Source organism: Osmerus eperlanus, chromosome 26, assembly GCF_963692335.1.
Source record: "Osmerus eperlanus chromosome 26, fOsmEpe2.1, whole genome shotgun sequence".
NCBI classification, from domain to species: domain Eukaryota; kingdom Metazoa; phylum Chordata; class Actinopteri; order Osmeriformes; family Osmeridae; genus Osmerus; species Osmerus eperlanus.
The window spans coordinates 8,325,054-8,347,141 of record NC_085043.1 but is presented as its reverse complement, the minus strand read 5'-3'; the positions used below and the strand labels follow the sequence as shown (position 1 = coordinate 8,347,141).

General features: G+C 48.7%; 1 protein-coding gene and 1 long non-coding RNA gene across 5 annotated transcripts; both read left to right on the top strand.

Moving 5' to 3' along the window:
- Positions 1 to 1,205: 1,205 nt before the first annotated feature.
- On the top strand, positions 1,206 to 17,857 carry LOC134013127 (guanine nucleotide-binding protein subunit alpha-11). 4 transcript variants are annotated; one of them, XM_062452915.1, is made up of 8 exons: positions 1,206 to 1,529; positions 2,290 to 2,415; positions 9,778 to 9,962; positions 10,976 to 11,130; positions 12,064 to 12,192; positions 15,093 to 15,222; positions 16,098 to 16,251; positions 17,229 to 17,857. In XM_062452915.1, the coding sequence occupies exons 2-8, from the start codon at positions 2,295 to 2,297 to the stop codon at positions 17,417 to 17,419; spliced, it is 1,065 nt and encodes a 354-aa protein (XP_062308899.1). In that variant the 5' UTR covers positions 1,206 to 1,529; positions 2,290 to 2,294; the 3' UTR covers positions 17,420 to 17,857. The 4 variants fall into 4 exon arrangements, with proteins under 4 accessions (XP_062308899.1, XP_062308898.1, XP_062308895.1 ...); XM_062452914.1 differs by having other exon boundaries at positions 1,206 to 1,713; XM_062452911.1 differs by lacking the exon at positions 1,206 to 1,529 and having other exon boundaries at positions 1,721 to 2,415.
- Positions 17,858 to 17,868: 11 nt separating this feature from the next.
- Positions 17,869 to 21,888, top strand: LOC134013128 (uncharacterized). Its single transcript, XR_009928677.1, has 2 exons — positions 17,869 to 20,902; positions 20,990 to 21,888. It is a non-coding gene; the product is annotated as an uncharacterized LOC134013128 (long non-coding RNA).
- The last annotated feature ends 200 nt before the right edge of the window (positions 21,889 to 22,088 follow it).

Below are 22,088 nucleotides of genomic sequence, written 5' to 3'. Positions count from 1 at the left end.
CCCAAACAATGCGTTTAATCACAAGTTTGTTTGAAATCCCAAACATACCCGAGGGGAGAGGAGAGGTGGATAGGAGGAAGGAGAAGAGAACAGCCTAGAGCGGAGTAGAGTATAGCAGAGTCCTTATCAAGTTAATCAATGATGCAAACTGAAATAATTGATGAAAATATTTTACCATTCGAAACTTTTTTTATTTTCAAAAATATTGTTTCAACCTTTCAAAACTTTTTTTCCCCACACGTGAAGTTTCAAAAAGAAGTAATCATTTTTTCAACATTTCATAAAACAAAATTAACACGTGAAGTGAAATGAGAGGATATGAGAGAGAAGGAGAGGGGGAGAAGGGAGAGGAGAACAAGAAGCCTAGAGCAGAATACAATAGAGTACAATAGAGTCCATTGATGTGTGTGAACGTTTAATATGTTTTTGTGTAAGGACAGTCTGAATTATTTTCTAAACTGGCCCTGAATGGCAGCCATGTGTGATTTGAACTAAATTACTATGCCTTGCAGTTACCATTATACTCCACACGGCGTCGCACTACTCAACTAAATTAGGAGTGACATAACCAATGTTTCCAAGGAATTTATTTGACAAGTCATGCTTATTTTCTTACTGAACACAACTAGTTAAGAGGAAAGGATTGCCCTTGGGCATGGATGTGTACGGTCGATTTGCCTCGGACGAAAGTATCGTTGTAGGAAATATGGTAGGATTTTACTGGTTATAGATATTAACTAGACTGGACACACTTTTAAACATTCTACATTTTGGCATAGTCTGAAGAGTAAGACAAACTAAATCCACTCGTGTGTATATCCCTACACCACAGTAAGTGAATTTGTGAGTGAAGTAGTTGAAGACATTTGACAGGGGATGGGCGTTGTCCATTCAAATTTGTCCATTCTGTGGTTGTTGTCACGCCTCCAAACGGAGTGTGTGATGGCCGCTCTACCGAACTTGGTTCAACCAGTTTTTCTTAGTGTAAATCCCGCCCAGAAATGGACTCGTTTTGGTTCAAAAGAGTAATTGGTCATCACGTGGTGAGGTCTAAATAGTGCGTTCAGCAGCCCTACATTGACTGCATTCAGTGCCAAACCGGCAAAACTGAGGGCCGGCTTTGACATCTAAACGAATTACCACAGCCATTGGGTTTTAATCCTACCTCATGCTAGGTTTTTATTTGCCTTCCCGTTGTCAGTCACTGGTTCCCTACAGTTGCCAGCATCAACAGGGTAGTGTGTGTATCACACACCGGGGGCTGAAGAGGGTGACGCGCGATCACCAGGAAAAAATTAAAAGGGGCGATAAACGCACCAACAGAAAAGGCCCATTCGATGTCAGCTGGGTTTTTATTTGTTTTGGATGATTTGACATTTTCAACGTTTTCGGAGAATATTGGCTGTCGTGGTTGGAGCAAATGGGGCGTTTCGTTAGCTGCGTTAGCTAGCTAGCTGACTATCAATGTGGCTAACATTAAACAGCCTGCCTAGCCAGTCTCACGGACTACCAGGCTAATAACTGGCCAGGTCAGTATTGCTTGCCAGAAAGGATCAGGCTAAAGTGTTTTTCCCCGCCGGAGGAGCTAACAACTTGTTGCACAAATTCTAGTTTGGGGTGTAACGTAATAAAACGAGCCTGCTGGTCAGCTAGCACCAGTACTTTGGTCCGCTGGCTGATGGACAATTTGACAGGCGTTCATTGTCATTAACGGTAGTTAAAGCTTTTCAGTCCTGGTTTTGGGGCGGCTAGGCACAGCTAGCACGGAGGGCTGTACAGATGTTGTGGCACGCAACTTTGTCCTGTCATTTTTGGGACATACGCTGCTAGCAATGCAGCAGTAGATAAGTACACGACAGATTTAATACGTTGGACAAGTGCCAGGGTTAGATACCCTAAAGAGCAGATCAATTGTTCAACAATAGCTTGCTAGCTACTGTAACTTGTAACGTTAGGGTTACTAGCTTTGGAAGCTTGTTAGCTGAGAATAATGACAGCCAGTCCGGACGACTGGCAATAAATATATTTGTGCTTTCTGGATTGTTGTTTGCGTTGTCCCGGTTTGGTTGCAAATGTATGCAGCCAGGTAGTTCGCAAGATTTGCACGCAACCTGTCAGATTGAGTGACAGCTCGCGTCTGCAGGGTAGGCCAAACTTAGCCCCTGTAGCGTCGCTCAAGCGATTCTTTATTTTTTTGATCACCTTTGGCTAGCTTTTCATTTGGCAGTGTTTTTTTTGGTGTTTTCCCTATGTAAATCGGGCTTTTACATTTTGCGGTGATGACTTTAGAATCCATGATGGCTTGTTGCTTGAGTGAGGAGGCGAAGGAGTCAAAACGAATCAACGCTGAGATCGATAAGCAGCTTCGCCGAGACAAGAGAGATGCAAGGAGGGAGCTGAAACTGCTTCTGTTGGGTAAGGTACCTCGTTGCTCTGGTACATGCATTATCTTAAATGAAACAATGAGATTAAATAATGGATGTAGCATGCAGGCCCACGAATACACACAGTTCACATTCATCAAAAAGACTGCTGCCCTATAATGATTCGATGCACTCCAAGCAAAGTGCCAGTAATAACACAAGAGAATAGTGGCAGATTCAGACCACCGTTTCATTTGACTGCACATGCAAACCTAAATTGTACACTATTAAAATTAAGTTTATTGTAATTCATATAACCTAGCCTTAGCTGCAGTAGGTTAAGCGAATGGCTGCTGTCAAACATAGCTGGGTAGCTGTGCCAAGTGAGGAGGCTTGAGGAGTAGATTGATAGATTTGACTGAAGATGGTGGGTGTGTCTAGGAGTTCAGACCCATCGACTAGAAGTTACTGTTTGGAGCTTTCAAAGGGATTCTATGTTGATCTTGAGTTGCACATGTTAATTGGTTTATAGTGGTAATTAGATTTGTGAGCGAGCCTTACTTAAATGAATTAAAACGATAGGCCTTAATCTGGATAACCTGGATTATCAAACAAGATTTTGGTCAGGTAGTGTAGGAAGATATTAGGCTACTTGGCGAACCATAGTTTGACATGTGGTCACTATTTAGGACACCTGTTTTTCTACCTTACTCTGGTTCATACGTCAGTAAATTCATAATGGCCTTGTGACTCTCTTATTATTGTAAATTATTATTAAAGGGAGAATCCACAATGTCATCCGCTCCTATGGAATGCTTTCTGTTAGGTTTGATTCTGAAGTTGGAAGAGATCATGTATCTCAATTCCAAAACGCACAAATTACTTTTTTATTTAAGGATCAGTTCACGTTGAAGCTCTTTAGGACAGCGCAGTTGTGTTAACGTGGTGTTTGTTTCTTTAGCCAGCGCCTCCTGTTTTAATCCAGGTGCAAACTTGCTTCCAGTCTTGCTCAGACTTTGTAATCAATTTAGTTTTGCAGCTGGTTTTCTGTGCGTGGCCTTGGCCTGAGTGCTGAACACAAGCTACTACACCTCTTACAGGGTCCTCAGACAACACCAGTAGCCTAAGCACTGCCACGATACAATTGGCCATTGTGTGGAGATCTCCGCTGAGAAGAAGGAAAAAGAAAACTGAAAACATCTACAAGATTAGCCTTCACTGGGAGCTTGCTTGATGGCTGTCCTAAAGTGAAATTTCCTGGGAGTTGAAATGTGATAGTAATTTGGGCCTAATGTGATTAAGCCTACCAGCTGATGCAACTGTGGTAGTGGGCCTGCTGGAGGAGGGAAGGAGGGAAGGAAGAGAGGGAGGGAAGGAAGAGAGGGAGGGAAGGAAGAGAGGGAGGGAAGGAAGAGAGGGAGGGAAGGAAGAGAGGGAGGGAAGGCCGTGCGTGTCGGCCTAGCCTGTTAGCAGAACGCTGTGTCCTGAAGAGTCAGTCATCTGTGCCTTTTCCACAAACATCCTGATCTCCTGTCTCCCCTCCAGGAACACCCCGATCAATGCTTCCTGCATCTGAGAGATCTGAGATTAAACTGGTTTAATCGTATTTTTTAATATTTTTTATAAATACATTTTTTAAATCATTGTTACACTGTGCCGGGTGAAATGCAGAGCATTAATTGGCTACTGAAACTACTGAAATGCTGTCTGAACTGTGCACTCCTTACCCACAGTTTCACTGTCTTTAATGTGTAAATGTGGCAGTGTTTTACTTCCTGGTTGGTGTTGGTTGTATCCAGTAAACCAAGTCCTAATTATCCCTTGCCCTGGTGATGACACCTTGAACACACGCTCAGTCTAGGCCAGTGTGCGCAGGAAAAACATACTCAATTCTAAGCCAATATTTACCTTGACAAAACATGGCGTTTAATTCCTTTTTGTTTTGCACGCTTGCTGCCTCTCTTGCCTAATACATATATTACAAGCTGGGCTTTGTTGAGATGCTCACCACAAGGTCAGGTGGTGTGGATTGTGTGTTTGGTTTTCGGCACACCCAAATATCTCCGATGTAGCTCGCGCTCAAGATGTTTTCCCTGCGACAAACATGCTAGCCCTTTGTTACTGCACCCTTACCCGGACACCTACAGTACATCGGTACATCCGATGACTAATCACTTGTCAGCTTACCCCGTTTTCCTAGAAAATCTTCGGCGGGGCTGTTCGGGGCATCTGACCTATCGTTTGGTTTATGGTGCCTCGCTGTCAATTATTTCGTCGAATCAATGTTATATAGCCTAGACCTACATGCGGCTATGGGTTTTCCCATCCACTCCAGCTACACCATGTGCGTTTGATTTGCGTGTAGCCACAGTTGGCTCTCACTTGCAATGATTCATATCCCCATCTTTCCTCTAATGGGTGGAGCTATCTGTCACGCATCATTTGGACCGGAAATAAATCAATTTCACCTGATCATCTAGACATTTATAGCTGTGAATGAGCTAGTGAAGTTAGCAGTGGTGCACTTTTGCGCCTTTTTCGATGGAAGCTGTTGCCTCGCCCCACACCAAGCTCTAAAAGGCTTTTGAGACGTTACACTTTGACCCCATGGGCCCGTTCATTCGCAAGACTGGTTGGGTGATCCTTTCTGGCTGGTCCTGGTGGAACAATCTGGTGGTTTTTGCTTTCGGTTTCAGTCTTGATCTGCACGGCTTTGCTTGTCGACAAATCCACACGCCTGAATTGGGGATGACATTACATCCAGGGATTTCTCAAGAGTCCGCCTGTTTTCTTAGAAGCGCCACACGCCCACACACCACACACAGGGCTGTGGCTCGCAGGACACTTTGACTGAGGTGACCGCATGTGATGTCGCCCTCAGGTGCCCCTGTGTGCACGGGGTCTGCGAGGTTCGAACCCAGAACGGATCCCCCAACTTCTCGCTGTCTGCAGACGGTGGTCTGGTCCTGGACCCAAACCTATCTTCTCTCTACTGCGTGTGTGTGTACCCACTAGATACACTCACTAAATGTATAGATACAGAAAGTTAAGAGGAAGGAGAATTGTTTTCCTTCTAGAGGTGTATCGTCATTCACCGCCAACACCTCCGTGCCGCCGTTCTTGTTGACTGACTGGTGCTACGCGAGACAAAGGCTGCGTTTTGCATGTGGGGTCTGGTTATATCGGCATGCAAATCGGTGGGAAGCCACAGGATTTCCATGCGCCACAGAGCGCTTTCCAGGAGCCTCGTAAAGGTGAACCGCCAGGCTAGACCGCCAAAGCGAGCGGATTGATATATTTAAAACTTGTCGGCTGATTTGCGATAACGTGTCGAAGTTGTGGATCGGTTGACCGTGTCAGTGTAGCGACACTCGTGGTTCTAACCTTATCTGTTCTGTTGGTTGAGCAAACACCATCTAATGTTGACACACCCAGAGTTTCGGCAGTTATGTGACAGTCTGTGCCTGTGGAGAGCTTTAACCCCCCCCCCGTCACTCCCAAGCATGTCAGCAGTAACAATGTGCTGATGTGCGGAGGGGGGATTCGAACCTGCAACCTTTTGCTCGGCTCACCATCAGGATCAGCAGGATATTGCTCTGTAGTAATGTCCCCATACGAGGCTGGATCTCAGGGGGCGGCCTAGCCTGTGTTGGAGGGAGGATTTGGGGGGTGATGATGGCTGTTCCGGGGTGTTATGATACACAAGCAAGGCCTCTGCACCGAGGGCGACATGCATGAAGACTGACCTACAAAGTCAGACTCCGTGATGTGTGTTTAAGTCTTGAGGTTTCAGCTTCAGAGCAGCCGGTATAAAATAAATCTTTAGAAAATGTCTGGGTGAATACCTTTTTAGATACAGCAAATATCTGAGGAAAAGTGAGAAGTTACACTTTTAATAATAATTGGATTACTCCCAAGGAAGGGTTGAAAACTCCAGAACTTCTCCCAGTGTGGAATATTGGACAAGTGCAGTACAGGGGTTTAGATTAGATGGGAACCAAAATAGGCAAAATGATTAAATGGATATTGAAGTCCTGTAGAAGGGAAAATAATTCAGAGAATGTTTTCTGAACTGGAATCGAGAATTTGTCGCTGTAGAGATGGATGTTCGGTCAGCCTCCACACACAAACACACACAGACCTCTCCTTCCATCACAGTCAGGAAACCTACTACTGAACCTACAATTCAGGTGCAGAGAGGCAGGCAGGCAGGCAGAGAGACAGATCTACCTAGATTGTCCTTCTTTATTGTTCAAAGGAAAACCTGTGAAAAAAAATCTTAACAACACCGTGGATATTCTTGGCTGGAGGAGGCGCCGTGGCAACAGGTGGTGAGGGAGCCCGTGTGCAGCCCACACAGCCTGCCCAGTCTGCTGTGTGGAAGAACAGGAAGCAGGCTGGGCCAGGCTCCGCCCCCAACACACAGCCAGGGGGGGAGGGGAGGTGGGGGTGGGGGTCCATCTTGTGACAGGGTCACGGGAAATTAATGAAGGAAGAATTTAATGTCTGTGGACTGGGCTAGCGGGCTTGTCCACCATCACAGCGCCCCCCGGGGGGCGAAACGCACAAACACACATCCCTCCGAGCGGCGCGGAGGTGGGGTCTCTCTCCGGAGCGACTCGCCGCCGCACCTGGAGAAGCCGCAGGACCGAGCGCTGTGGCCGGTGTGTCTCTGCTGAGCTGGCTTCCGCATAGCAGATAGAGAATCATTTACAAAAAAGGGGGCCTAGCTCCTCTACTTTGTCACACCGGGTGCCCTGAGGGGGCGAGAGAGAGAGCGGGAGAAGGCGAGGAGAGCAGGAGAGAGAGGGAAGGAAACCGACGGCTCGCTCAGGTTGCCGTCCACATTCGGAGAAACGACACACCACCGGTCACCGGCCCGGCTAAAATGGAAATGTGTTTATAATGTTTTTTTAGTTTGGTCGTTCTAAGCAGGGCTAGTGGTTGTTAAGAATGATCCAGAAAAGACCAGGGTGTGTGTGGTTCGTTTCCCCTTTGCCGGACTGTACCATTTTAACCGGTAAGAGTTAAAGGTAGAGGTAAGAGTTGTTTACCGATGTCGGTTGGGTCAAGAGCAGGATCAAAACATGCAACGGTTTCGTCAGTTGAATGACGCACACACTAGGGCTGCGTCTTTCGGGGATGGGTCCAGTTGTCTGTCGGTATTCTCCTGGAGAAACGATAGAGGAGTTGCCATGGAAACCAACATGCCCACCCACACACCCCCTCTCTCGCGTGCACACACACATGCTCGCGCCTCCCCCAAGCTATAGCCTGCCCGTATACCAACGTAATGTGTTTTTCCGTGAAGGACAGGATAGCGCTGTGCCACCACGGATCGTTTCTTCCAAGGTGGGGTAGACCCTAACCGAGCTGGTTGTGTGTTTGTCGATGGGTTCCCTGGAAAATACTGGAACCCCTCTGGCTGCCTGCATTGATTTCTCATGACTGACCCAGTGCTTGCCTGTGACTGCACGCACAGACACACACACACAAACACAGAGTATACACACATACATACTGTACCTGATATGGCAATAATGACCTTGTGTCCTTGCCCCCCCCCCCCCCCCTCCCGTGTGGGGGCTTCCTCCAGGGCTGATGGACGTGTCTCCTCTTTGTTCCTTCAGAGGGAGACAATGAGAGCCCTCTCTCCAGGGCCGTGTCTGGCCCTCGCTTAATTGTGGCCTCCGCTCATTGATGTCGGACTGAAGGAAACTCTCTCAGTCTTGCCTGACCTCCTTTTCAGAGCTAGTCTCTTGAGGGGGAGGGAGGGAGGGAGGGGGGGAGGGGGGGGGGAGTATAGGCACTCATCCATGCAGTTTCAGCAAGAAAAGTAGCACTGATATGCTTAGCCATCACACAGACTAGATGGATGTCTGCTTTCCAGCCCTCTTCTTGTGATCCCCCACAGACAGACAAAGACGTGTCTGTTGCGACGACCCCTAGAGTAGATCAGACCCAGTACACGATGCAGGACGAGATGCAGCTCGGCCCTCGGAAGAGACACGCTCAGGACTCTTTCGGGAGCGACCTAGCACAAAGCTTTTTTCGAAGCGTGTCACTTTAATTCCAGAATGTGTAGGCGGCATTTTTCGGAACGTGAGCGGTTCTCCTGACTAGCGTCGTCCGAACGTACAGTAGGTCCCTCCCTCCCCTCCGCTCTACCTCTCTGTAGGTTGTCTAGGTTTAAAAGAAGGCAGGCGTCTCACAGCAGGCAGGTCCACAGCGACGGGGGAAAACACGCGTTACGCAACGTTTCATGCAGCTCTCCAGCCCTGGCATGTGTGCCAAGGCTGGAGAGCAAACACAGAGAGCGGATAGTACTCAGCCCAGGGAGGGAGGAGGGGGTAGGGTGAGAGGAGGACAAGGAAAGGGTACTGACTGGAAAAGGGTTCAGGAAGTTCCAGAATCATGGACAGGTAGTGCCATCTAGCTGTTTTGGCGTGGGTATTTAAGGGTGGGTGGAGAGTAATCCATATGACGTTTCCCTTGATTGTTACTGCTGTATGTGTGTGGTCCGAAGCATCTGGAAATGCAGAAGTCATGCTAGAAAGGCCGGGGGATCGAAGAGCCTGCTCCCTATCTCTCCCTGACTGTACCATGGTAGAACCTGACTAAGGTTTCAAAACATGTGGGGGCTAGGCTGAGGCTACTTTTCAAGCGTTTTCCGTTGTCATTCAGGAAATTAACACGATAGAGTACTCCATAATGTCTAATGGTCCAAGACTAGACACAAATAACCACAAGTATTGTCCAAGACTAGACACAGCTTACCACAAGTATTGCCCAAGCCTAGACACAGATAACCGCTAGTATTGTCCAAGACTAGACGCAGCTAACCGCTCGTATTGTCCAAGACTAGACACAGCTAACCGCTCGTATTGTCCAAGACTAGACACAGCTAACCGCTCGTATTGTCCAAGACTAGACACAGCTAACCGCTCGTATTGTCCAAGACTAGACACAGCTAACCGCTCGTATTGTCCAAGACTAGACACAGCTAACCGCTCGTATTGTCCAAGACTATACACAGCTAACCGCTAGTATTGTCCAAGACTAGACACAGCTAACCGCTCGTATTGTCCAAGCCTAGACACAGCTAACCGCTCGTATTGTCCAAGACTAGACAGCTAACCGCTCGTATTGAGTGGCTGAGCGGTTAGAGAATCGGGCTAGTAATCAGAAGGTCGCTGGTTCGATTCCCGGCCGTGTCAAATGACGTGTCCTTGGGCAAGGCACTTCACTCTACTTGCCTCGGGGGGAATGTCCCTGTACTTACTGTAAGTCGCTATGGATAAGAGCGTCTGCTAAATGACTAAATGTAAATGTAGTATTGGCCAAGACGACACAGCTAACCACAAGTATTGTCCAAGCCTAGACACAGCTAATCAGTAGTATTACCCTAACTCAGGCACGGGTGAGAGTGGCAAGAGCACCTTCATCAAGCAGATGCGTATCATCCATGGGACGGGCTATACGGACGAGGACAAGCGCAGCTTCACCAAGCTGGTCTACCAGAACATCTTCACCTCCATGCAGTCCATGATCCGCGCCACCGAGAACCTCAACATCCAGTTCAAGTACGAACAGAACAAGGTGAGCGTACCAGCTTAAGCTGTCAATTTTTGGACCAAAAAATAAATAAAAAATGTTGATACCCCCCCCCCCCCCCCCCCCCTACATAAGAGGGTACTAACCTTTTATCGTACTGCCTTGAATTGTCTGAATTCCCTTCCTTTCTGGCAGGCCAGGCAATCTCGGCGCCCAATTGTCCAGTCAAAGCTTATACGTTCGCATCATCAAATGCAAACCATATTCAAACAGACCGTAAAACCGGTTGTAAACCAAGCCATAAAATTATAATGGACTGCTTCTCCAATATACTCAGTCCAGGAGCTTAGGGCAGGGCACATGCTGAAACGAGGCCTCTTTTGAATCTGGAAACTGGATCAGGACGGTCTCAAGACAGGGTCTCATGCATCGTCCGGGAAACGACGAAGCATAGCTGGCTTATTTCAGCGAGTCTTTGCGATTTCAGCGAGTCTTTGCGATTTCAGCGAGTCTTTGCGATTGAACAAAATAACGCAGCTTGTGGTTAACGCAGTTAAACGTCACATTTTGAGCTGTTCTCCTGTTCCCCTGCCCCATCCCCCCCTGCTGTCTGCCCCATCCCCCCCTGCTGTCTGCCCCATCCCCCCCTGCTGTCTGCCCCATCCCCCCCTGCTGTCTGCCCCATCCCCCCCTGCTGTCTGCCCCATCCCCCCCTGCTGTCTGCCCCATCCCCCCCTGCTGTCTGCCCCATCCCCCCCTGCTGTCTGCCCCATCCCCCCCTGCTGTCTGCCCCATCCCCCCCTGCTGTCTGCCCCATCCCCCCCCTGCTGTCTGCCCCATCCCCCCCCTGCTGTCTGCCCCATCCCCCCCTGCTGTCTGCCCCATCCCCCCCTGCTGTCTGCCCCATCCCCCCCTGCTGTCTGCCCCATCCCCCCCTGCTGTCTGCCCCATCCCCCCCTGCTGTCTGCCCCATCCCCCCCTGCTGTCTGCCCCATCCCCCCCTGCTGTCTGCCCCATCCCCCCCTGCTGTCTGCCCCATCCCCCCCTGCTGTCTCTAGCCCAACGCACTGCTGGTGCGCGAGGTGGACGTGGAGAAGGTGTCTTCGTTCGACCAGCCCTACATCAGTGCAATAAAGATGCTCTGGACAGACCCTGGCATCCAGGAAGCCTACGACCGCAGGAGGGAATACCAGCTGTCCGACTCCACCAAATAGTACGTACACCCAGACGCGTGGAGAGAGAGAGGGGCCAAAAACCAACTTTCTTTCGGACTCTCCAATGTCTTTGAGCTAACCCATGAAACTGTACCTGAATGCACCGACGTGATATCTTGTATGAAAGGAGTATAGCTCAACAACAGCAATGTCTGCGTTTTAAATGTACAGGTCGTCGTGCTAGCTCAATTGTAAATGTGTTAGGGTCTTGATTAGCTTGAAACTGCTGTCCGTGTGTGTGTGTGTGTGTGTGATTGTCCAGCATCTAGCATGGGTGTCACCTCTACCCCCCCCCCCCCCCCTTCATTCCACAGTTACCTTAGTGATTTAGAGCGCATAGCGACTGCGGGGTACGTGCCCACGCAGCAGGACGTGCTGCGGGTTCGAGTCCCCACTACCGGCATCATTGAGTACCCTTTTGACCTGGAGACTATAATCTTCAGGTACTGGTGTGAGGCTCCGCCCCCTTGCCGCCGCTGCCCTCGTCGATGCCGCTGTCTCCCCGCCACCTCCGCTCTGCACAGAGCCCTGACGGCACGCTGTATGAGACGACAGACTAGAACACACACACACACAACTGTAACCGAGCTCCGGGTTCTAGAACATGGATTGTTCCATTTGGGGGTCCATTCCGAGGGGGGATGAGGTTTGTAAAGATCGGACGATTGTTCACATCGAGTCTCATAAAGCTGCCGTCAGGGACTGTACTAACCTTCTGAGAGAGACGCGGGGGCAACCCACCTCCAGAGCCCTCAGGAACGAGCTCTCCTGTTAGGGCCCACAGCACCTCCAGAGCCCTCAGGAACGAGCTCTCCTGCTAGGGCCCACAGGACTTCTTCCAGGGGGGTTACCAGCTGACATGCTTTACTCTCTCTCTTTCTCTCTCTCTTCCTCCCTCTCTTGTTGTCATCCCTGTCTCTCCCTGTCTCCAGCTACCTTAGTGATCTGGAGCGTATCGCCGAGTCGTCCTACCTGCCGACCCAGCAGGATGTGCTTAGGGTTCGCATCCCCACCACAGGGATTATAGAGTACCCTTTCGACTTGCAAAGCATCATTTTCAGGTAGAAGAGAACTTCTCTTTGACTAACTTCCCCCCCAGTGTGTCCTCCCCCTCCCATCTCTGTCCATGTGAACCGTTTGTTGTGATGACAGAAACCATGTCGCCGACCCTCAGCCCCAGACGGCTCCCGGATTGGCTGGCAGCTCGATTTGACGGCGTTCTGAAGTGAACCGGGCAGATCTGACATTTCTCCCAGTGTGTGTGTTTTTTCTGCAACGAGAAACGATGGCGTTCTGTAGACTCGGCCCCTTTTTTGCTAGACGCGGTTCAAAACTATACAGCAAAGCAGATCGGCGGTGTGCGTGTGGTTATTCAAGACCAGTGGAGAGGGCGGAGGGAGAGAGGGAGAGAGGGAGAGAGGGGGATGAGTAGGAGGAAGACTAACAGGAGGAGGACGGAGGAGGCGAGGGGAGCCCCCAGGACCAGGCACGGGGAGGGAAAACCGGCGCTCATGTCGCCAGGATGCAGCACACAGCGCCTGTCGTTTTCCTGCAGAGAGAAAGAGAGAGAGACAGAGAGACAGAGAGAGAGAGGGAGAGAGGGAGAGAGGGAGAGAGGGAGAGAGGGAGAGAGGGAGAGGAATCCAAGGGAGAGAGGGAGAGGAATCCGAGGGAGACAGAGGGAGCCTGGAGAACGAGAGTGCGATTTACAAAAGAGTGCCGATCGATAGGAAGCCAGTGTGTCACCCCTCCTACGCTCGGCGGCTCTACAAATAACTGGCGGCTCACAGGAAGGTTGGACTGGAGAGGACCCCAGCGCTCCGCAGCTGCTGAACCCGCTAGGTGACCTGGGGTGTGAATCACTGCTTGCTCCCAGGCATCCACCTCCACTGCAGACACGTTCTCGTGTTCTAGAGTGAACGTACGGAGAACCCCGCGAAAGGAACATGGCAGCTAGAGGGAACGAGGGGATTGTGGCCTTCCGTTTTGGAAAGAGACTTTGTGATGCTGGAGGTTTTCTCTTAATGACAGACTACAGGCTGTGTGTGTGTGTGTGTGAGGTGGCTGGCTGCCTGGGAGACAGCTGTAGACGACAGCCCCTTTCACAGAGCACGTCTCCCATCAGCTCTGTCCTCCTAATTGCCTTTTTGAAGTAGTAGAAGGCGTCGTCTCTTTGGGGTCTTTCCGTTCCAGGAGCCGCCTGTCCTGGAAACCAGGTCACTCGTCCCTGCTGGAGGAAGAGGGACCTGGGCTGACAGATTTATTTCACGCAGGCAAAACCAGGAGGACCCTCCCCCCCCGCCCTCATCAGGACCCCCTTTGCTGTGTAGAGGGAGAGGCAGGACGTGGCTGGATGTAGATGGATGCTCTGAGGGGAAGAGACACCTCACAATGTCTGCTTCTCTTTGCGTGATCTTGCAGAAATGTGTCTTCTTTTTTTTTACCGACGGTTCCTGGGCAGCGTGCGTGGTCGACGGTCATTTTTTTGGGGGTCCAGTCTGCGAGGATAGGGATGGAGGTCAAAGTTGACTGATGATCCCAGATGAGATGTGTGTGTGTGTGTGGCCCGAGCAGACGCGAGCTGGCCTGGTCTGAAGTCCGTCAGAAGAGAGCCTCTCCTCTTTACGTCTTCGCAAACCATTTTTCCTCTCATCCTCCTCCTCCATCATCCACTTCCCCTGAGACCCAGTCCCATCCACTGCCCCTCTTCCCCTGAGACCCAGTCCCATCCACTGCCCCTCTTCCCCTGAGACCCAGTCCCATCCACTGCCCCTCTTCCCCTGAGACCCAGTCCCATCCACTGCCCCTCTTCCCCTGAGACCCAGTCCCATCCACTGCCCCTCTTCCCCTGAGACCCAGTCCCATCCGCTGCCCCTCTTCCCCTGAGACCCAGTCCCATCCGCTGCCCCTCTTCCCCTGAGACCCAGTCCCATCCACTGCCCCTCTTCCCCTGAGACCCAGTCCCATCCACTGCCCCTCTTCCCCTGAGACCCAGTCCCATCCGCTGCCCCTCTTCCCCTGAGACCCAGTCCCATCCGCTGCCCCTCTTCCCCTGAGACCCAGTCCCATCCACTGCCCCTCTACGCCAGCCCAGATGCAGCCCTGGGAGTTGATTCCGGTTTTAGGATGTCGTCAGCCCTGGCACCCCTCACGGCTGCTCTCCTCTAGCTCCTCTCAGAGGTGCTTTCCCCCACGAGGCCGAACGTGTCAAGGATCAGGCCCTTCCAGCACACCTGCATCCACTTAGTAGGGAAGGGAAAGTCTCCCCCCCCCCCCCGTGCTGTCTCTGATTCACGCTTGGGGCTTTTCCCTGTCATGTTGACTGGGATTTGGTGCCTTGGTGTGTAAGAAGCGCCCAGGCCAAACAGGAAGTATGCAGGATGTTGCATCGGCCGTATGATGGGTCAGATAAAAGGGCCGGCGGCTTGCGAGTGCAGTTGTATGCGGTTCCGCCTGCAATCCTTGTGTACAAGTTGCAGTAACCGCGCAGGACATTTAGTCGTGGGTTTCGATTGGTGTTTTGAGCTGTAAATGTGCAAATGAACATTTGCGTTCCTTCCTTCTCTTTCCCTTTCATGCTGCCTCGAGCCAAACGCTTCTACGCACTGATGCTTTCTACGTCTCCAGGCAGACAGGATGGACGTCAATCTGAACGCACCATGAATTACTCAATTGTTTGCCCGTTTTTCGGCTTGTATAACCATTTAGATTCTTGGAGAGCCACGATCTGGGGTTGTCCTTAGGCACGGTCTGAGAAGATTGACTTCTCGTCTTGTCTGCCTGTGGTGTGGGTGCGGGTGCGGGTTGCATTGCCGGATGTTTCCCTAGGAGTTCTACTGTAGTTTATGTAATCCCCAGTTCCCTTGTTAAGAAATGGAACAACACCGTATAGGTGGCAGATGAGTGTTAAACCTGAGTCTTTAGCCCCTCCCTCTTCCTGCATGGTCATCTCTCCTCCCAGGATGGTGGATGTGGGGGGTCAGAGGTCGGAGAGGAGGAAGTGGATCCACTGCTTCGAGAACGTCACCTCCATCATGTTCCTGGTGGCGCTGAGCGAGTACGACCAGGTCCTGGTGGAGTCTGACAACGAGGTGACACACACACACACAGAGACTCTCACACACACACACACACAGAGACTCTCACACACACACACACACAGAGACTCTCACACACACACACACACAGAGACTCTCACACACACACACAGAGACTCTCACACACACACACAGAGACTCTCACACACACACACAGAGACTCACACACACACACACAGAGACGCAGACACAGAGACGCAGACACAGAGACGCAGACACAGAGACGCAGACACAGAGACGCAGACACAGAGACGCAGACACAGAGACGCAGACACAGAGACGCAGACACAGAGACGCAGACACAGAGACGCAGACACAGAGACGCAGACACAGAGACGCACTTTCCGTCTTGTTTGTGTTGAAAGTTTTCAAGATGTATTTCCCTAAGCAGAGAGCTAGTTTCTTGGTTTCTAGCAACCCTTTGACAGATGAAATTAGGCATAATAAGATAAGCCTGTTCATGTTCGCTCCAGGACAACAAACATTCCGGTTTGTCATATGACAGGGTTTTATAAAGTGGGCCTAGCTGCCAGGATAAGTCGGGATATTCTGCATCTCCCTGCTCACATCAGAGAGCTAGTTAGGATCTCGAGACCAGAGTCCAGACACCTCATTCTCTCTGCACACTTGATTTAGCTTGCCCAGCACACGTGAATTAACAACCTGACTCTAAAAGTGAAAATCTACAGTTCACCAAATGCACTCTGTATGACCTCGTCTTCTCTCTGTCCCTCTCTCTCTCTCTCTCTCTCTTTCTCTCTCTCTCTCTCTCTCTCTCTCTCTCGTGCTCTCTTTCGGTATTTCCACACACTCTCTCTCTCTCTCTCTCTCTCTCTCTCCCCCCCCCCCCCCCCTTCCTGACCGGACAGAACCGGATGGAGGAGAGCAAGGCTCTGTTTCGGACCATCATCACGTATCCCTGGTTTCAGAACTCCTCTGTGATTCTCTTCCTCAACAAGAAAGACCTCCTTGAGGAGAAGATCGTCTACTCTCATCTGGTGGACTACTTCCCTGAGTTTGATGGTGAGTCCTTGGACTGTCCCAAAACCTTCAAAAAAAAAATTGGGAACCAAGGCATTATTACACCAATATTTAAACATGGAGACCAGCTCAATACCGATAATTATAGAGGTGTCTGTAAGTAGCAACATTGGAAAAATATTCTGCGGTAGTATTAATGCCAAAATACTGACCTTTCTTGATGAAGACCATTTGAATCTGTGAGCATTTACATTTAGTCATTTAGCAGACGCTCTTATTCAAAGCGACTTACAGTAAGTACAGGGACATTCTCCCCAAGGCAAGTAGGGTGAAGTGCCTTGCCCAAGGACACAACGTCATTTAGCACGGCCGGGAATCGAACTGGCAACCTTCAGATTACTAGCCCAATTTCCCTAACCACTCAGCCACCTGACTCTGCGAGCATGGTGTGTGTCCTCAATTTGAACACTGGGGAAGGTTTGGAGATGTGTGGGCTGAATGTGTTGTTGCTGGGGTAATGTGAGTGCACAGGGACATCTAGTGGCAGGAAGGTTTACTTGCAACCGAGTACGCAGAAATGCGTCAGTGGGTCAGGTGGCTGAGCGGTTAGGGAATCGGCCTAGTAATCAGAAGGTTGCGGGTTCGATTCCCCGGCTGTGAAAAATGACGTTGTGTCCTTGGGCAAGGCACTTCACCCTACTTGCCTCGGGGGAATGTCCCTGTACTTACTGTAAGTCGCTCTGGATAAGAGCGTCTGCTAAATGACTAAATGTAAATGTAAATGCGATTGGTTAAAACGAGTTCCGAGACCTGGCATCAACGCATAGACTGAATGACCATTGTTGTTGATTTGTGTGAAAAAAGTATTTTGCTCAGGTTCAGATCAGAGTTGTTACAGTATTATACATGCACTCAGAAGTTGGGTATTCTGGAATCGCTTCATGTTGTAAAATCATGTGTCTTGCCTTATACGTGTGTGTTTCCATACACATCTGTGTGTTTGTTTGTGTGTGTTGTAGGGCCCCAGAGAGATGCTCAGGCAGGCCGGGAGTTCATCCTGAAGATGTTCGTGGACCTGAACCCCGACAGCGACAAGATCATCTACTCCCACTTCACCTGCGCCACGGACACCGAGAACATCCGCTTTGTGTTCGCCGCTGTCAAGGACACCATCCTGCAGCTCAACCTGAAGGAGTACAACCTGGTCTGAGGAGGAGAGGAGGGGGTACAACCTGGTCTGAGGAGGAGAGGAGGGGGTACAACTTGGTCTGAGGAGGGGAGGAACCCTGGGCCGCAGACAGCACAGAGTGCACAAGCACACAACAAACACACACACTGGCATATATATACATATATATGTGTATATATATATATATATAGAGAGAGAAATCTACGTACAAGGCACTACAGTCCACACACGCGCACGCACTCAACATACCCACACACCGTCCAACACCTTTCATCCAGCCCCCATCATCCAGCCCCCATCATCTTCTAGCCTCTTGTTCTTTTATTGTTCTTGACGGGTTGGGTGAGTTGTTGTTTTTTCTCCATCCCCTGTCCCTCCCCGTAGACCCTCCTGCCCTCTCCCTGGTCTCCTGACAGCCCACCTGACCAGGGGCTGCCCTGCCTCTGCCTGTCCCCAGACCTGGCCCTGACCAGGGGCTGCCCTGCCTCTGCCTGTCCCCAGACCTGGCCCTGACCAGGGGCTGCCCTGCCTCTGCCTGTCCCCAGACCTGGCCCTGACCAGGGGCTGCCCTGCCTCTGCCTGTCCCCAGACCTGGCCCTGACCAGGGGCTGCCCTGCCTCTGCCTGTCCCCAGACCTGGCCCTGACCAGTCTGACAGGAAGAGGGGGAGGGAGGCGGAGGGCTGATTGGCAGGGCGTCGCTGGTGCGCTGGGGGGCCAGGAGTGAGACCCTTGGGGGTGGGCAGCTTTGATCCTGGTGGGTTTTAATTTGAAGGAGAGACGAGCTGGAGGGAAGCCAGACTGTCCCGCCTCCCGCATGCCTCTGGTCTGCGGGTCAGGGTGGGGGGCTGTGGCCCTGCCACGCCGCAAGGGATTCTGGGTAATTATTTGGGTGTACAGCACTACAGAGTATGTCAGCGGCCGCGGCGAGCAACGTGACTCTCCAGGGGGGCGGAGGGCGGAGCTGTTTCCTCACCTCACCCCAGCGTCGAGTCACTTTGGTGAATGTAACTGTGTTTGAGCGTCAATCAAGTGGAACCTCACACACAAAAGGAGGCAGGAAAAGAAGAAGTAGGCCCCATATTGATCTGCGTTTATGAAAGATGTTTTTTTCATTCTTCGATTACGTTGCCGTTTTCGGAATTCCTATGTAAATTGAATCTAAATGTTCTCCAGAATGAACAAGATGGAATCTTTCCGATTTGCAACGTTTCCCAGAGTCCCGATGGTTCTTCTGCTTATCTCCTCCTCCGTCCTCCTCACATTGGTATTTTAATATGAACTCAGAAGACGCAGACGACACGTCTCTCTGGATCTCATTCGATGTTATCTGTTGCTGTTAAGACTTGCCAAATTAAAAAAAAAAAAAAAAATCTGTTTTTGTTTTCTGTAAATACAATCAAGTTAGCGGTTTTCCGACGCTCCTCCCTAAATCTGCAGATATGACGAACAATCCGACGCGTTTGAAGAAGAAAAAAAATGATGGATCACTGAAGCCAAATGTGTACGTTTGTGTGCTGTTTAGTAGTAATTTCTTTTAAAATATTGGTTCACATACTGCTTAGCAATCAGTTTTACATTTAATTTTGCCACTCATAATTTTCTAATGAATTACAAGATTTATTTTGTACTGTGATTCTGTAGCTTCTTCTTTGTTTTCTTTGAAGGAAAAACGTGATAAATGTGTTTTGAAGATGACAGAAATGTAATATTATAGAGCAATAGTTAGTGATTAATTGCTGCCGGCTGGCCCAAGTCACAAAATGGCCCAGCAGTTCTTAATGAGTGATCGGATATATTATTTTCTAATATTTTGAAACGGGCAAAGTAAACAGAAGTATATATTTGTTCAAACTAATTTATGGATCAGATTCATGGGTGATTTTAATAGTCTGGACGTCTTTCTGTTATCTCCCGTTAAGGAGAGATTCTGCACTGCTGGTAGGGGGAGGAGAAAAACAGTCATGGGCTGATATTTTTATTTTACTGTATATGTAGTTATATCAGTTATGAATTTGCTTGAGAATGGAAAAGATGAGTTTTTATTTAAGGGTGTTGCTTTATGCAAATGAAGGAAAAAGAAAACAGACAAAAAAATATATCAGTGGTTACATTTTTACTGGTCTATGCTTGCATTTTGTAATTCAAGGACTTCTGTTGGGTCTTGGTTATAATCCCATACTTTGTCTCCTGCTTGATAGTTATTCTTAAGATTCCAAAGCTCACAATATGTCATAATTTTTTGTGTATGTAATTCAGGTGGGTTGTCATAACTTCATAACAAGGGCTACTACTAGCTAAATTTGATATGGAATGAAAGTACTTTGTGCGTGACAAAAGGAGCAAAAAGGTGCAATTCTAGCGAGTGTTGAATCAGGAAACTGGGGTGTGTTGAGGTTGGGCCGGAAGCTTTAGGCTGGCTCGTCTGGGGTTAGAGAATATAGGCGCACAGGTTCGAAGGCCAGTCGGGTGTGCAGGCACGCATACATTTTTGGATGATTTGAATTTGTGAGCAGTCCGCTTTGAGACGAGAAATATGGAATCTTTAGACTCCCTTGTTTCCAGAACGGTTTACCTGTGCACTCCCCAACATTGATTTCAAAGAACAGGATCGGTTAGACATGTCAACACCTGTCGTATTAAATCCTTAAGAATCCATGCAGATGCCACCTCTGTGATGGGGCTGGAAGACTATTAATGCAACATAAGTAGAGGTTAGCTCATCCATATGCCACAGTCCATCTCTAGTGTCCCAGGTACCCTACCAGCCTGCCAGTCATCTCATCCATGATGTCCTCGTCCACTTGGTTCTACTTTGCGGTCAGTAACGGTTGTGTTTCCATCCCCTGGTCAGGAAAGTTTCCATGGTAGACCACCTCATGGTCTTAGATAAAAGACAGGGAGGGCTTGATTCTTTTTAATTGTAGTGGAGTTATTGTAAAAATAAAACAACAAAAAAACTAAAACAGCTCGATATTTACTTTGCATATCGTGTGTGGCTGGTGGATAAAAGGTAATGCCAAAAGGGATGGAGACGGGTGTTTGATGGTCGATGATTGCTTGGCTGAAAGACAGACCTGCCAAGGAAGATGTATTTGGCCGGTGTCTTTATGTTCTGTATATAGGGCCTGTGGGCTATGGAGAGCGACTCGTAACATAAGGTCCCCCCCCCCCCCCCCCCCCCGTAAACACTACAACATACAACAGTGGCTGTTGAGAGTATTGTCCACACTCTGGCATTTACACCAGTACAGCATTGATTGTCTACAGGATGCACTACCGAGGACAGGCCCGTAGATCTAAGAGCATGGCCTGTTCCCTCCCATCTTCCGCAAAGGTCCCTTGCGTTGAAATGAAGCCTGTTTTTCAAAAAACTTCAGCTTTATTTATTCGATATATATATTGCTTGCTAACTGAAGGTACTGAGAAAACGTTGAATGGATGGACGGTTGATAATGGTGTTCTAGAATGTCCACGGTTGATATTGGTGTTCTAGAATGTCCACGGTTGATAATGGTGTTCTAGAATGTCCACGGTTGATAATGGTGTTCTAGAATGTCCACGGTTGATAATGGTGTTCTAAAATGTCCAAGGTTGATAATGGTGTTCTAGAATGTCCACGGTTGATAATGGTGTTCTAGAATGTCCACTGTCCTCTTAACCCTTCTGTCATTCTGTTCCTGGATCAATGCACTGAACCTAACCCTGTGGCAATGGACAGCCCTGCATTCATGCAACTTACATTTCGATTCAAGCTACTATGAGACGTGTATACACTTTTGATGGTAAATGCTTGAGGTCCATTCTAATGCAATGGATGCATAGAAATATAGAAGCTATATTTGCATCTTTTTTTGTTTGTTTATTAAATTTGTTTTTAAGGCTGACATTACCTGAACACATGTATTTAGGACCACTTATGATTTATTTTAAATAAGAGGTTGAAATAAACATTGTGTAGTGATGTATACATTGAAAGTAATGCATTTTGTTTTTTGTTTCTTTTTTTAAGTAAACCAAATGTAAATTATGTACAATAATGAGTGTGCCAATCCTCTTTCTTTGTAGAGACTCTTAACAAGTGCCAATGTTGTGAAAATCATAAAAAGGACTTGTGTATTTCATGGTCCAATTTTTAAAACAAATAAACACTAAGTATGTGATTACGATATATAAATGAAAAAAGGACAATTTTATTCTGTATTTAAAATTTATGAACTGCTGTTTTTAAAAAGATATGTCATTTTAATTGCATGCGTTTGTTTAGGTGGGGAGGAAGGGTAGGTGGGTGAAAATTGTATTAAAGCAAAGCCCTCTTGCAGGGGTCCTAATGGTAATTGATTTACAGTATTTTAGCCATATTTCTCTTTTGTATGTTTCATTTCAACCACTGTTGCCTGAACCTCATTCAAACATGAAATGGATTTCATAGCCTTCTACTTTGAATATATTTTCTGTTTTAAATTGGAATAAAATTTGTTCCTATACTGTCTTGTCTGACTTATTTCCATTTTGCTCTGATACCACCATTTTTTCCAAGTGCATGCAAGAATGCCCAACTAATGGATGTCCTAGTCATAAATGGGCAGTTACCGATATCCATAAGAAAGATATATCGATTATCTTAGATCACACTGATGAGTTTTGAGGTTTTGGGTCGAATTATAAAGTGCCTCACTGTTCCACGAGAGG

Excerpts from the sequence above, each read along its gene's own strand:
- LOC134013127 (XM_062452911.1), top strand. The coding sequence starts at position 2,280 with ATGACTTTAGAATCCATGATGGCTTGTTGCTTGAGTGAGGAGGCGAAG. Across the intron at positions 2,416-9,777 it reads GCTGAAACTGCTTCTGTTGG|GCACGGGTGAGAGTGGCAAG; the intron begins GTAAGGTACCTC and ends ACCCTAACTCAG. Across the intron at positions 11,131-12,063 it reads CTGTCCGACTCCACCAAATA|CTACCTTAGTGATCTGGAGC; the intron begins GTACGTACACCC and ends CCCTGTCTCCAG.